This window comes from Tetrao urogallus (assembly GCF_951394365.1).
Source record: "Tetrao urogallus genome assembly, chromosome: 6".
NCBI lineage: Eukaryota > Metazoa > Chordata > Aves > Galliformes > Phasianidae > Tetrao > Tetrao urogallus.
The window spans coordinates 30,689,098-30,706,112 of NC_136819.1; the positions used below are offsets into that span (position 1 = coordinate 30,689,098).

At 33.0% G+C, this 17,015-nt stretch overlaps 1 protein-coding gene across 1 annotated transcript in view; it reads left to right on the top strand.

The window, feature by feature from the left end:
• FMN1 (formin 1) overlaps positions 1-17,015 on the top strand; it is a gene marked incomplete at both ends in the record, with an annotated part of 115,560 nt that overhangs the window by 72,016 nt on the left and 26,529 nt on the right. The window contains one exon of the mRNA XM_079537821.1: positions 12,571-12,663. Within this exon, the coding sequence (XP_079393947.1) occupies positions 12,571-12,663 (93 nt within the window). The remainder of the gene's footprint in view (positions 1-12,570; positions 12,664-17,015) is intronic.

Genomic DNA, 17,015 nt, shown 5'->3' on the forward strand with positions numbered 1-17,015 from the left:
CAATTGAAATATCCTTAAAGAAATCTTTCTGAAATGTTATGTATTATTTTTCCTCTGGCTTCTCCATAGCTGTGTGTTTAACTGTAGATATCTGCTAGGTTCATAACAAATACTTTCTTCACTACTTGTATAACAACAATTTAACAGCTTCAAGAAAGAGTTGAATTAGTGTAGAAATAAAACACATCTTGCCAAGGCATAGCAAAGGGAAATTGAAAGCTCTGGTTCAAAACATTTTCACCCTGGGACATAAAATAAACATTTTAAAATATTTATTATAAACAGGGGGTTCAAAAACCCAGCTCATCTATCAATCAAGGTATTGAGTGGATATAAAGTAGGAATGGTTGCTCTTTAAGTATTCCAAGCAGTTTCATTTTTATTTTGTGATTCATATGACTCTTAAAAATAAATCCAGTAAAAGGTGACTGGATATTTTAAGCCTATCATTTTTGCTAAGGAAATTTCCTAGTTTTACTGAAGCAGTTATGTGTAGAAAATAGAGATTAGAGACAGAATCTGTATAAAAGCTTATATTAAAAAAAAAAAAAAAAGCTTCTCCATTTACAATTAGATAACGTCTGCATCAAAATGCAAGGGTACTTTTAGAGTTAGAGTTGATTTTTTAATGTAAGGCAATGAAAACCATTACAAAATATATTATCCTTACAGTTAGGAATGGCTGGGTTAGGTCACTGCCATCTTGGGATAGTTTCAAATGTTGACAGTGGTAGGGAAGTGTCAGTTGTTTTTTCGACCCAGGCATAAGTGAGTGCTCTATCTCCTCTCATCGCTTGGCCCTGTAAAACCCTTGGCCTGCCCTCTGTTGGGCTAGTTTGTGCAGAAACATGATCTCTGCTTGATCTTGTACTTTATCAGCATATAGTCCTGCTGTAATGCATCTTAGTCTTGCGGGATCTGCACGGAGGCTGTGACATTCACATCGTATTTGCTCTACGCTGCAAAGACAGAGACAGGAAAGAGCAAAAGCTAATGTACTTCAACTCACTTACAAAATAAGAATTGTTGCTTTCTTGTTATCACTGACTTGTTTTAACATGTTTTCTTAGATATCCAAAGACAGTGCAGAAAATGTGTTGCACTGAGGTTATTTTCAAAATTCTTCTTTGAAAAGATACAGTTGAAACCCTGTCAAAGCAATTAACATATAAAGCTAACGACAGCAAGAATTTGAAACAGAAAAGGTTGTGGAAATGTTCTCAGATGTTGGTATTTTATCAATCAGAAATATGCAGCAGAATTCTAACAAGTATTCCTGTGAATAATTTCTCTTACATTTAAACAAAGGAGCAATCACTCATATAAGAATGTTGTATCTCTTTCAAACATTCCCTCTCTTTTTTTTTCTCTTCAGATAATGCTACAGTTTATTTTTAAATCAAAATTTTAATTGAAGAGGTTATAATTTTAACACGTTCAACAAAGATTTGATGAGTCTCTGTAGTTTATTGTAGCCATTAAAAAGTTGTGGTTGCTGGCAGAATACCAGTGAAAGTCTAAAGCTGAAACAGATGTGAGTAGCAGAAACCAAGTCCAGAGAAGCGTTGGGCCCAGCTATCCAGACAGGCGCGGCCCTTCAGATGTAAATAATTTGAACAATATTAACTGGCGCTGCCTGTGATATAGGGTACATTGGATTTATTTCACAGTATGGTTGGCTAAGGTAGTCTTAAACAGCTTGCCATGGAAGCGAGATGAGGCAAAGATAATAAATGGAAGAGGTTTTCTTGTGTGTGTTTAGGGAACAAACTCATTTTCCTGTTAGTGATTTATTTCTGAGATTTATACAAAATGATTAAAAACAACATAATTGTCACCTGCTGTGCCTGAAATAACAATTTTGATAGAATCTTTTTGTAGTAGTCATCACTTAGTACTTAAAATTTTTAAGTACTTTTCAACTTTTAATCATCTATATTAACACAGGAAAGACTGGAGATTCGTGAGAGAAATGCATGTCTTCATAGTCTAAACCTTAGGTGTGCAATACCTAGACAGTCTGGAACTGAGAGTTCAGATGACCTAGATGAGCAGAAACCCTTTCATCCATTTCAGATAAACAGATTGAGTTACGTACAATTTAGTATTTTGAAGTCCTTCAGATTACACTTTAAGGAAACAGTGCAAATGAAATTTTGCCTTGGAAATTTCAACTTTTTTTTTTTTTTTTCTGAGAACCTTAATCCAGCAAGTTTCTAACACACATTCCAGAACAAACTTTGTAGTTCTGAGCATTTTCAGGTTAAAAAGGATAGTAAACAACAAAGTTTAATGTATCTTTTTAAGGGGAAAGAAGTTCAAAAGGATGTGATGGGAAATTGTGAGATAGCAATTATAGGCTGAAACCTGGTTTTACTCTAAAGTCCTAGGAAAAAATGTTTGCTCTAGGGTCAGGATTTCACTACAGGTCTATCAATGGATTTCCAGAATCCTCAAGTACTGTGTAGTAGTATAAGCGAATACATTTATTCAATTGATAGATATTAGCTTTCCAGTTAATTTTCATGTTTCTGAAAACAAAGGTTTTTTTCTGTATCAATGTTTTTGACCATAATATATCTTACTCCTTGTTTAAAGAGTTTGTATGATGTCCCATCAAGTGGTGTTCAAGGCCAGATTGGATGAGCCCCTGAGCAGCCTGCTCTAGTATTAAATGTGGAAGTTTGTGGTTCTGCATGTGGCAGGGGGGTTGGAGATTCGTGGTCTTGAAGGTCTCTTCCAACCCTGGTCATTCTGTGATTCTGTGTAAGGAAAATATTACCATTTTTTCATTTCTGTATGATCAGATATTTCCTTTCTAGTATGAACAGTATCACTTGATTAGTATTCTTCTGAAAGAAACATGGAATATTTGAAATGTGTAGTCATTCATATGAAGATTTTTAGAAAGCAGATCTCTTCACCAAAGACTTGCGTATGTTTTACCGTGAACGTGGAACAGATTCTAGCTGCCGTTTTCACGCTACCAATTTTTTAAATGCTGTATATGTTTTAACTTTTTTTAACTTAAGAGTGTGCATTAAAAAAAAAAAAAAAAAAAAAGAATTTAGAAACAAGACTTACTGGATCAGCTATTTTTAATTATCAGTTGAATTTCAGTTCTCCAGAAGACATCATTTGGAGCTGCAGCTGCAGTCATCAGATCATTTTGGCAGATCTGTATCTTAACAACGTATGTTATCCCCAACTTTCCCACTTTTAAGTAATGCACAAACTCATATTTTAAAATTGTTTCATCCTTTTAGAAAATCAATACAAAATCCTTTTTAAAAAATCAAAGGGTAAACTAGCAAACAATGCATAGAAAAAAAAAAGGAGAAACATTTTCACATTGTTTTTCTTAGAGAAGCATTACAAATATCTTAAATTTGTAGGCAAATAGTAGTTGGAAAGTACCTCTGGAGATCAACTAGTCCAAAATCTTTGAGCAGGACTAACTTCATATTCAGTTCCATTTGTGTTGGATTTCATTGAGCTCAGTTTTGTGTCTAAGGACAGAGATTCCAACACATCTCTGGATACTTGTTCCAGTGTTGAACAACTCTGTGGACTTCTTGCAAAGAAACAGATGCATTTTGCTGGATGTACTTGGCATAGGGTTGCTGTACCGGTACCAGCATCATGGCTAATTAACCTCGTCTCTCAGCAAGTCTGACTAGACTAGTGATTACTATGCTGTTGTATCTACATTATTGTCATTCAGTGCCTCCCTCAGGGAGCTCTGTATGACATTGGAACAGAATTTAGAAATAAGAAATTGAAAAGGGTCACTTGTTCTCAATTCTTGCTGCCACTGTCACTGTAAATAGAGCAAAGAATGAAGCTGCAAAAAGGAAAAATAATCAGTTCATGCTCATTTAAGACTGAAGTGTTCAGTTTTAATCATTTTCTGATTAAAAATTCTGAAAAATATTTATTTTTATCAAGAATTATGAGGAAATATATTTATCAATAGGAACGTACAAATAATAATAATAAAATAGTGACATAAAACCACAGAAAAGCTTGATGAGTGTCTTAGCACATTAAAATTCTTAAATGTGTATATTCCCTTGGGAGTCTTCAAAATGATTTAGAAAAAACAAAAGTTTACTACAGTACGTTAATGAAGTATAAGCCTATTTTGTTCTTGAAAGTAATTGACATTTTCAGTTAATGAATTGAGAATTTTTCAGCTTTTATTAAACTTCTGAATAAGCAGAAATGGAAAAATTAATTGAATATATTAACATTTGTTCACACAGAATCATACATTTAATTCATACGAAGTATTGTATGCCTGAGAACAATGTATTTTGTAGAATAGTTTTAGTATAATTATAATACAATAACTATCAATAGAATTATGATTATAAAGATGAAAGATACTGTCTATGGTTCTATTTGTTTTAAAGACAGTCAGGTTAATGAATTGCAATGAGAAAATTCTATACACTATATCAGCTTGGTTAACTTTCTGAATAATTTCTTGGATCAAGAGATATTTTTTGCCAAAAGCTGATTGTTAATTCATTACAGAAGGACTTCATTCAGAAAATTATTAAAGGCCCTTTTCAAAAATACATTTAACAGATTGATGCCTTAGACTAATTTAAATGAAGTGTTTTAAGTCACTTTAATAGTGGGGTTTAGACATCTGAGTTGCATACATTTTTGGAAAAATTGTCCCAGGATGAGCAGGAAAACTGAATTGTTTTCCAGAAACCAGTAGCTCTTTATATATATATATATATATATATATATATATATATATATATATATATATATATATATATATATATATATATTTATATGATGTATATATATATGATATATAAATATATATATTTTTAATATTATACTTCCTGATTTTAAAGTTAACCTTAACATTTGGAAAGCGTAGGCAAATAAAATAAATTTGCACTAGGTGGTGGAGCGACGCAATTAGGCACATTTGTTATTTCTTCAGATGTGTGCGCAAATTGAGCATGTTATGTGGCTGATGAGTAGTGCATTTTGTAGTCTTCAAGATTTTCATGACATTTAGAGGCAGTACAGGATGGTGTAGGGGAAAGAGAAAAGAAAGTTTCATGCAGAGGCAATTATTTTGTTTTTAATTATTAATTGATAAAATAAGTATTTTTCTTTAAGTTTTCTGATCTCTTCTTGAAAATTCTCTTGCCTCAGCAGGCTGAGATACATTTCAGTTTGTTTTCATTTGGCAAAGATACAACACAGGCATTAAAAAGCACATTTGGTATATGTGCACTGGATTCTACTGTACAATAAAACTAACATTTTGACAGAGTTCCACTGGTAATAATCATATGTGAACACATCAACTGGAATTTTTCCACTGTGGATCATTTCTAAAAATTCCATTACAGTTTTTAGTTCGTGATAACACAGAATAGTATGGAAGGTTTAATAAGATTTGGAAATGCAGCAGAGGAGCAAGGAGATGATGTTTCAGGTGACTTCACTGCATGGAAGCAGTTGTCTGTGTGCGTGCACAAGAGGCAAGAAGAGTTTTCTATTACTTAAACAATGTTAATTTTTTCCTTTATTTTTTGCCCTAGCTAAATACTTGGAAATTTCTTGTTAAAAATCATTCGACAAATGCTAAGATTCTAAAAAAAAAAATTGGAAATATGGAAAATAAGTTCTTCTGTGCACTTTTCCAGATACTTTTTTTGTGTATGTGTGTGTTAAGCATTGGTTGTGTAGAACTGCTGTCTACATCTGGAAGCAGGTAGTATACATCTGGGAGTAGGAATGCTGTCCCTAAAAATGATGCAGTCTGGAGAGCTGGGATGAACATATTAATGGATCTTTTCAGCTTTTCCTCTCTAGGAGAGCATGCAGAAAAAGAGGAGGCAGAGCCGTGCTATATTTGAGCCAGCGGGTTATGCATTTAACTCAGGCAGTGGGATGCAAATTACTAATAGTGACAATAATTAGCACTTACAGAAGTGTGTGAATTTACATGATTTTAAAACCAAGCAGCATGCTGAACCAAAGAATTAGGTGGAAATTTATTATCTATCTTGCACAGAAAATCAGCAGTACAGAGAGAACACTTTTGCTTCTGTAACTTCAACTTATGAGCATGCTGTTTCAGTTGTTACCTGGCAGTTCCCTTCTATCTGTCCAGCACTCCCAGTAATACTGTGTTTGTACGTTTGAAAGATCTTTTTTTTTTTTTTTTTTTTTTTTTTTTCTCACACCGGAATAAGCTTAGCTCATCTGATTAAAAATATCATTACTTCTTAAAAAATGTGTCTTGCTTTAAGTTAGCCAGACAAGACACTTCAATTTCAAATACACATTTTCTGCACTGTTCAGACAGAAGTGAGATGTCCCGATTTCTCAACGGGTTCTGCTAGGAAGCATCTCTCCACTCCTGACAAATCTTAATGATGTGTGGAGATGTATACGTTTGGATCTCAATACTAAACTAAAAATTTTGCTAATAATGTGCATGGCAATCACTTAAGGTATGTTACAAAGACTGGAAAATTATGGGAGGTTGGTCATTATAGTCATATATATATATGAATTCAAATTCCATCAGCTGCAGTATGCTTTTCTGCTGAAGGGTGCACTAAATGTAAACTATCATTTCAGAGAGAATACATTAAGCAGAGTATTAAATGTGTTGCTATGGTGTATAAAAAATATTTAGTTTTACTAGCAATCTTTGTTCATTTTGTTAAATGCATTTTCAGGAAACAATCTTAACAGAAAGGATTTAAAATGATTTATATAAAAAGTTAATATGCTTTGTCAAAACATGGAGCCAAAAAAAAAGTTCCTTCAGGTTTGTTACAATTTATATAACGTGACAAATTTTTCTGCTTACTTTTCATATAATGTAAAAGTCTGAAACTGTTTTAAACAAAAAGGTCAAAAATCTTAATTACGAGAACCAATGCTAGAATACCTGACAAAACTTGTGAGAGAACTTTCAAGATTTCTGAATCTAGGGCTCCATTAAATCTCCACTAGAACAGGAGAACATTACAGAGTGTTCTGCATGTCACTATTTCAGTTATTTCATTTTCCCCTCCTTAGGATTTATCGCTTAAATCCGCTTCTGTTTCATTTAGATGAGAGTTTCTTGAGTACCTCCACAGATATTTGTGCATCACAAGAGGGAAGTGTATTTCAAGCAGACAAGAATCAGGCTGTTTCAAGTTTTACTCATTGGCTTTTATCTTGTGAAATGACTTTTCAAGAAAACTGAATTATTATTAATGAGTGGAAAAGACAATTGTTCATAGAAACATATTTCTGGTAAATTAACTGAGTATAACTTTGCACAGAACTGTTTTTACATTAAATTGTTGACCTTTATTTCAGACAATAAGAACCAAGCTTGAGAGTACAGAGTACTGCCACAAATTCTTCTTCTTAGTAGTTTCCAAGTAAGACAAATCTAACAAAATAAATTGTGAGGAAGTTGAATAAATTTACTCATTGTACTGAACTTTGCTAGATTCTTATTTGGGTGTGTAGGCCCAAATACTGTGACAGGTTTCTGGATTGTAAAATGCCAAGTGTCCTCTCATATAGAAATTTGATTTTCTTTGGTGCAGTGTTGAAATCATTTGAGGTACAGTTTCAAATCTCCTTTGAAGCACAAAAGATAAGAGCTCTAAAAAGAATTAGCAAATAGCAACCATCTTGTCAAAGATAAGACTGTGTTACGAAAAGAAAATAGGAGAGTGAGGCTGGCAGTATAAGCTGCAGGCTCAGAATGGACAGAGGAGTGGGCGTTGTTAGTGGCTTTCACAACGGCATAAGTCATGGGGGACAGTGGTCAGTGTGACAGGTTTATAGGAACGCATGGTGTTGATACGTGGTTTCTCTGTCACGATGATTCCTGTAAATGCTACTGATGGGTTCTGGTGAGTAAATAGTTAGTAATTTACTGTTATCAACATTAAACTATTTCTGGTTTTGTGTTTACTTAAAAAATGATACTTAAAAAATTCTAAATCCATCCTGATTGACACTGAAATGCTCTTTACATGAAAGTTTGTTTATGGGCAGTGATTCTTTTGACAGATTTACAAGTGCCTGTGGAGTTTTAAAAGACTATTGCCCAATAGGCATTAAGTGAGGGACATTCTATTGTGTAAATATTTTCACTTATATTGGGGATTTTTAAAGAACTTTTAGAGCCAAATACTGCATTAAATCTGAAGACAGTGGCAAACTGATAATCAGCAGTTTCCAGCTTTGTTCTAATGTTTTCCTAATGGTTTCCATTTCTATGGCCAAGATTTGCAGTGGGTGAAGCATGATGTACATCCAGCAACTCGTTTTTTTTTTTTTTTTTTTTTTTTTTTTTTTTGCAATAGCTCATTTAGAAATAAACAATTTTCAAAAAGTAGTATATTGCATTTTATTTGGCTAACATATAATACATGTCAAGAACAGGAATCAAAAGTTGGTTACAGTAATAGTGAATTTGCATATGTTTGGACCCATTAATGCTGAAAAAGGATGTTCGTTGTTTCCTCGAAAGATTACTTCGGAATGAGTTGATGAGAGAGGAAGTACATGTGAGGTATCAGATTCTTCAGAATTCTATCAGATTCCTCAGAAATTCAGAAATTTTTTTCTTTCTTAGAAGGAAACTTCCTAGAATGTACATATATTTCAAAGAAAGAATATTTAATAGAATCCGTACCTCAGAATCATTCTAATAAAAAAAAAAACTTGCTGATTTTTTTTTTTTTAAAGGAAAATGTTTCCATTGCAGACCATATGAGAACAATACCTGAAGAAATCATGTGAATGTCACACATTATAGCATTTTTAGCAAAGAAAATCAGAACAATTAGTGGAACTTTTCAATTTTCATTTCATAATGTTTAGCCAGAGTTAGTAGGTTTTATAAATATATATATAAATATATTTTAAATAAATTTTTGAATAAATATTAAGAAAGTATTATCAAAATTAGTTTTATTAAGTTTGGTGAAAATTAACTTCCAAAAACCTTTATATTATGTTGTAGTACTGAGATAGGTCACAGAGTAGTCTGATAGCCTTTCACAAAAATTGCAAATTGAGGTTGACAAAGACCACCTGACTTTTACGTGTAGGATTCAGCTGCTGTTTTAATGAAAGCACTTGATTTAGCCCACAATTAAAATAATCTTCCTTTTCTGAATGTCTTTACTTGTATCTAGTTTGTGTTTTCTTTGAACACACTTTCAGCACTTGTTTTCCATAGGCAAGCTTGATGAAGTTCCTAGGTTCATAAGCCTGAAAGATGCATCTGTTTTGTGGTCGTAGCCATTGCTTTGTTATATTAGAGAAGGAATCATTATTCTCCATCATGTTCTTCATTACTGAGGGGGAGACTGAAAGAATAATGAACACATTTCAACAGGGCTATAGCATTTTTGAGACAGCAGCTCAAGCTGAAGTTCATAATGTCTTCAGCCACTGAGTCCATATCTATGTTAGCAACTAAATAAATTGAAGATTTAGTCAAATATTTCAATAACAGTTGAGTTTAAACAGAGTTAGATAACTTTCTGCTGCCTAAAAAAATACATTTCTTTTCTCTGTAGACCAGAAGTATAGGTCATTCAATGGAGTCTAATCTAAACTCAAAGTCAATTAAAGGTGAATTAATCAGTACAGGACAAAGACGTTACTCTTACGATTAGCAGTTTTTCACCCAATCACTGTTGTCCTTGATTTCCATTGCTCAAATCTAAAACTTTCTTATGGCCCTTCAGTTCATTTTGACAGTTATCTGAAAAACTTCAGGGATTAGACTTTTGCTCCAGATAGTTTAATCTAGGTAAATATTTTCATCAAAGTTGCCTAATGGTATCATTTTAAAGCTTTCCAATAGTGTAATTTCTTTGTCTTCTAGCATTTACTTGACTTCTTTTGTCTCTTCCAATTTTACTGCTTCAAGATTACATAAGCAGTGCAGACTGGCATTTAATCTAATCTCATGTGATTTCAAACTTAGAGTTTTAAATCAGCACCTGTGGTTGACTTATTCTACATTATGTGTCTCATTTGCTCTTCTCTGATGTGCCTGTCCTTTTACTCATCCTGTCCCCTCACTCTAAATATTATTCTTGTTATGGTTTTTAAGATTCTACTAAAGAAATCACCACCCTAATCTACTTTCCCATATTTTTCTGTAGTTTTTGTCATCTAATTATGGTAAATGTTAGTTTTTCCTATTCAAAAATATTTTTATTGAAGGGGTTTTTCGTATTCTTTCTTTCTAACTTAAAAGCAATTTGTCCTAGGCTTGATCATTTAAATATGTGCATAGGACATATCTGAGTAACCTTTGTAATAATCTTGTGTTATTAATGCTTATTGGAAACATCTAGGATGCTTTCAATACTCAAGACAATGTATTAGTAGCACTGCTTATTGGTATAAAAAAAAAAAAAAGCACCTTTCCAGAGTATATTGTTATACATACAGTGGTTGTTTATATACTCTAGTTATACGTGTTTTCATATATATATTCGTATCTGTATCTATTTGTACAAATTTATTTCATTGCTATAACATAATAAATGACTTGCGATAATTTCAACCTAAGGTGATCATATTAATCATGCACATTTTATAAGCACCATATATCAAATGTCTCAACATGATGTGTACTATCTGCCTTTTGACATTTTATATTGCTTTAAAATAAATTCTAAATATTATTTTATATAAGATTTTCCTTTTTTAAAATGTACTGATAATTAGGCACAAACTTGTAGCTGCTACTTTGTATAAAATCTCAGTTGGAAAATTAACAGTAAAATCTTGGGTATTTCGCTAGATTTTTTTTTCTTCACAATGTGATGTCCATCTTCTTCCTAAGTATTACAGTTTCCTTGAGCAGATGTAGAAAACTCCTTTAAATTCCACAAATTAAAATGTTACATAAATTTCATTCAGAGTATGATATGAAGTTCGAACTTTTAATTGTAAGAGGCATGTACTTTCTGGAAATAGTCTTAAAAGTCTTATAGACTTTGATTTCTGATTTGTCTAATTTCATAGAATCATCATAGAACCATTGAATGCTTAGGTTGGAAGGAACCTTAAAGTTTATCTAGTTCCAACACCCTGCTATTGGTAGGGTGCCACCCACTTGATAGGGCTGCCCAATTTCAGTTATTAAAGACACATAACAGAGCAGCTAATAAAAGATTTTCTTTCCCAGATCTGCTTTGAATTGATACTTTTATTATTTCTGACTGCTATCTGGTGGACAAACAAATCTCTATTAGCTTCAATTTCAACAGTTTCAAAGTTCTCTTATGCTCCAGGTTGCAAGACTAGACATTAAAGATGTAGTTAGACTGTAGCCTAGAGCGTTTTATATCAGCTTTGGAGCTCCTCAGTAATTTCTTAGTCTATCTACATGATTTGTGAAAGGATGTTAGAGTAAAATACGTACTTAAGTGAGATATCAGCATTTGTTTATAATAAAAACTTCCATGGTTTATTTCTATTGTTTATTAAATTCTCAATTGATTGGAAAGCTGTTATTGCTGAGCAAGTTCTGGTGGCCCAGCATTATAGGCAATGCAAATAGTTGAGGAATATAATGTATACATATGTTTTCAATTTCCATTGATATTTTTTCATTGCACTGAAAACTTGAAATAACATAATGTTAATTTAAAATTCACAGTTGCTTTTCTCACCATTTTGTATTAATTTTTTGCTGGAATAGGTTGAATTATATAATGGTGGCAGCAATGTGGTGTGAAAATGTTTAATGCAGCCAAATTTTAACTACTAGATTTGACTCCAAAATAAATTTCTATCTAAATTTAGCTGCTAAGGAATGAAGAGTTGTGGAAAAGAAATCCGATAGTAGTTCATAAAATTGGTTGCTAAATGAAATATAATTGCATTTTTATTTTCAACAGTCTAATTTCAACTCTAATGTGGAACGCTTGAACCTTCAAAGTTTAACAGGAGTTTTAGGGAAGGGAGTTTTTTATAAATTGGCATCTCATCTGGTCTTAAAATAACAGACTAAGTAGTAAACAAATTACAGCTATATGTAAGTTGTTCCTTACAGAGTTGTCACATCACATCATTTCTCACATTTCACATCATGGCCTGTAATTTCAATGCTTAAATAAGGTTAAATTCCTGCATTTCTGTTGGAAGAAATGCTTGAGTATAGAATGACTGGCACTGATTGATTAAAATCAATTCAGATATAAGGCAACATCCATTCACATCAGAACAAAGTTTGAAGCTTTAAATACCATGTAGAATTAATGTGTGTTGTAGGCTGTTAAAGCAATAGGCCTCAGCTCAGAGCTGGAGTATTACAGCAAACAAGACATTACTAAAGTTCCACTCTTTAAACACGTGAAACGTTTTCTAATTGGTATACTGGTCCAACGTCAATGGTTTTTATCATCATGTAATGGCTGCATTCAATAGTGCATATTTATTTCCACTACCTCTAAAGTATGTCTAGGTGACTAATTTAGATGAAGGCTTTTAAAGTGTTGATATCTACTACAAACTGCTCTCAACTTGTTTTTATAGCCTCCGAAAAGCAAATGAAGTTAGTTTGCAGAGAATCTTCAGAAGAGCATCTCCAGCCCTTCAAGGAAAAATTAGAAGAATTCTTCCAGAAAGGTAAAGACATTTTAAAATATGTATATATTGGTCAATATTGTAATGTTTTACAAAGTGTTCTATATGTAATATAAGCTGTGTTAAGTATCTATTGTCTCTTCAAATTCCTACTATCTGTTGTGGATTATATTCCAAATATGCCTAATATGCGTTCAGAGTAATGGATACACAGATCTTAGACACCATTTATCAAAGGTAATTATTTCCTTGATCTCACACATTTCTTATTTTCTGTTTTATCTTTTATCATTATATTTAGGTAATTATATTCATCGTAGACTTATCAGATAGAATTTATGTCCTCAAGTCTATAAAAGACTAGAATAGAAAATATCTTTCCACATATATACATGAGGTAATGTGATTTTATATCAATGGTATAGCCATTAATTGACTAATTAGATTTGAAGATTTTGCCTAAGGTGAAGGAAGTGATTTACAAGGGCAGAGTCCATTGATAAGAGGGATGAGATCTGAGGGTGCCTTTTGATGATCAGTACGAGACAATGTAAATGTATATTGCTGCTGTTGAAAAGGGCAGTCTTACTCTCTTCTGTTTTCCTACAGTGCTGCACAGATCAGCACTGTAGCATCTCTGGAGCAGTTCAAGGGTATAGATAAGGAAACAAAGATTTTTCTTTTCCAATATGTAGGAGTTGTTGAGGTAACAGAGTGCTTCAGTATTTCTGGGAATTATATTAAAAATTCTTAAGAAATAAATTTTACCAGGGGGCTAATATTTTCCCCTGGAACTGTGCTCAACTTAAAAATTTGCCTTTTGAGAAATCAAGAAAACTATCTGAATCTACTAATCTAGGCAGATTGCTATTAGTGATCATTCAAATTTTTATAATTATTTCTGACTTAGCATATTCCATCTTATAAAGATCCTTCCAATACCTTTTTAATAATGTCATTTTATGAGCTTGTCTTGTATTATTTACTAAGAGAAAACAGATGCTTTAAGAGTAACAATATTTGTTAAATTGTTTTGTTGTTTTTTTTGGATATGTTTGGATATGTATGGATATGATAGGTTCTTTAAGTTTATTAGACAGTGCAAAGATACAAATTTCTTGCCACAGAACTTGTAAAACAAGAAAATTATGATGAAAATCTTGCATTAAAGCAGGACAGTTATCTTTGCCACTTGTTTACTGGAAATTTTTACATAGAGTTTACCAGTAATATCAATATTGAGATAATATTCAAGATATATCTACAGTACCTTTATGAACTCCAGTATGCTTCTTTATCTTGCTTGTCAGAGCACTGTAGCTCAAACTGGTGAGCTGTAACACTATTTGGGTTACAAATCCAAAACACAGCACCATACGAGCTGCTATGAAGACAATTAACTTCATTCCAGCTAGTAATGAAAATAGGAAAATGTCAACAAAAAGAAAAAAAAAAATCTCAAAAATGTCAAGAGTCCAGCCTTAAGCATGGGGAATACACTGTGTTGTCTTCTCATGCTTTCCTTTGATATCTTTGTTATACTTGTTCTCATTTTGTACTCATTTTCATTAGAATATTCATGTACAAAGTCCTGGGAACTTCACACCCTAAAGTTGTTCACCCTTTACCTCCTTCAGTCACTTATCTCCTTGATTTGAATCTTTATAATGGGTGAGTGGTACCTTGTATGGCATTAGAAGGGAAATCCTATAACATTGTGCACTGATGATACATGACAACTGTCTTGATTTATAATATTAGGATAGGTGTTGGACAAATTTCAAGAAGTTCAGTGGTTCAGTTCAGATAAGCATCTGGAAACTCAAATACTTCTCTAAAATTAGGAGTTAACTGATAATACCGAGCATCCGTTAAGCATCTGCTTTCAGTTTTGTTTGTTTAAAAAAGGAGTTGTGGATGACTTAAGCAAATGTATGAAAAAATAGTCTGTTATCTTCCTGCCAGCTCACAGCAAGTATCCAAAGCTCAGAAACTTCTGGCTTGGAAATAGGGCTGGAACTTATAGATACTCATGTGTTTGTTTTTTTTTCTCAAATCCTGATTTCCCATCATTTCTTCTCAGTGATAAATTGGAAATACTGTAGGGGGGGAAAAAAAAGATTGATTTGCTTAATTGGATCTGTTTATATTTCCTAATTACAATTAATACCAATTAAATCTAGTACTTGCTATGTTGTAATAAAAAGCACGCAGTGTTATGGAGACTGACATTCTAAAATGCAAAAGGGGATAAACTGTACTTCTGCTGATGTCAGTGCTGTTTTGTATAACTGACTTTAACATAGTCTAGTGCCTTCAGCAAAGAATTAGGTGCCAGAACCTTTAGGTTCTATTCCCAGTTCAGCTACTTGACATGTTATGCTAGAAGAGTTGGTGAATCTCTTTTTCAGAGAGTCTCACTTTCCTGGTACACTGTATAAAATAATGATTCTTGTTCTTTTTAGTAGTGAAAGATGATCTTTGTCAAGTGTTACATGATTCCCACATGAAAGGTGCAAACTGTGTTAGTTCTTCATTAGCTGTATTTTATATGCTCATGCTTTTTAAAAGGATTTAGCTTGTACAGAAAACAAAAATAATCATTAATAGATTTAATAGTGTGGTGGGAAAAAAAAGATTAGTTTTACTATAATTCATAGACATAAGAATTACCATAAGAGACTGAACACATGCTGTATTTCCAGTAAAGTTGCTGCATGTTGCTTTCAAAAATATATTTGTAATATTTTCCACGATTCACAAAAATATCTTCAAAATCATGACATTAACAGTTGGTTTAGTATACCCCTTAATTTATGAAACTATTGCTCAGAACTGCTTAGGAAAAAAACTCTTCTTTGAATTATTGGTTGTCAATCAGAATTGTTAAACGTATGTGAGAAAAGTGCAAAATGTTCTGAAAAGGAGAAAAGTAAGAGAGTTTGCTTATTGCAGCTACAAAGCTTGCTAGAAAGGGTGCTGGCCATCAGCCACTGTTGTTAGTTTTTCATGACACTTTTTATTCTCTTTCTGTCTTCTCTCAAGTATAATATGAACCAGAAAGTAGACAGCATACAAGAGCAGTCAACTAGCCCTAATAAAATTTACTTTTCACTTCCCCCTTTGACTATCTCATATTATTTGTCCATTGTCATAAATGTGGAAGTTTGTAACTCACATTCATCCAGGATCTTGCAAAATCTGGTCCCAAATTCCCCTTCATTGGTTCCAGCCTAAAAAGTATGTAAAAACTCTAATCTGGGCTGCATTTCCTCCCTCAAATACTGGAACGTGTGAATCAAAAAGTCTTTAGGCTTTGTAGCAGTTAGCCTAGGAAGTTCATAGCTGTCTCTTTTCATTTCTACAAGAATAAAGCATCTTGCTGATGGAAAATGTGCTATTAAAGGAATTCATTCCATTTACGACAGAGTCTGGGAAACAAGTAGTCTGATGTCAGAACAGAACAGTTTTTGAAAATCATTAATAGTGAGAAGGAATGCTATTTGGAAAAGCCACATGATACACTCAAGTGCCCAAGGTAACAAGAAGGAAAGGGAGGGATTTGTCAATTACAGTAGATCTGCTGAGATCAATCTCATAATGGCAGGAATCGTCCTGCATATGGAATTCTAAACTTGCATTTGGATTAACAACACTGGTTAAGTTGTTGTTTTGCTACCATAACTGTTTGTCTTACACTATATAAGAGATGACTGTTGCTCAGTCATGGCACTGTACAGTAGAAAAATAGAGTCACAAACCAAGTGAGTCAGTGTACTATTATGTCAGAAGGTAGTATATTTTTCAGACAAGGTTAGCAAGCACATGGAAAATGTCAGTAAATCTGATTTTTACTGCTAAGTGATTTCTTAATAATTTTAGCCGGGCTACAGTAGCACCTGGGCATGCTTCCAAACTGTTGTGCTTTCTAATGTATTTCTAGAGCAGAACAGGAGCTTTGATCCACATCTATTCATTTGCCAGTTTGAATGCACTGTAGAGGATTGTTGAGGTAGTCCAGTGGGAAAGAAAATAAGAAATAAATTCTTTTAAGGCTAGCCCATTTCATTTGTATGTTAACTATTTTCTGTTTTGTATTATTCTTGTGGGAGTATAACTGAGAAATTAAGAAACATCATGAAAAAATTGTATTCAAGTGCACTGGCCAGAAGCTCCTCTTGATTTCCCTGACATGAGAATAGGAAAGATAAATGGGGACGCTTATCTGAACCTGTAAGAGACCAGTCTGCCTAAGCAGGCAGACAGATGCCTCCTGACCTTTTCAAATATATGAAGCATTTTCATGTATATTGTTTGATTTGGATCACTGCAACTATATAAAGAATTGTCACTTCCTTTCTGGTATCTCCAAGCTTTCATGTCAGTTCCACCTT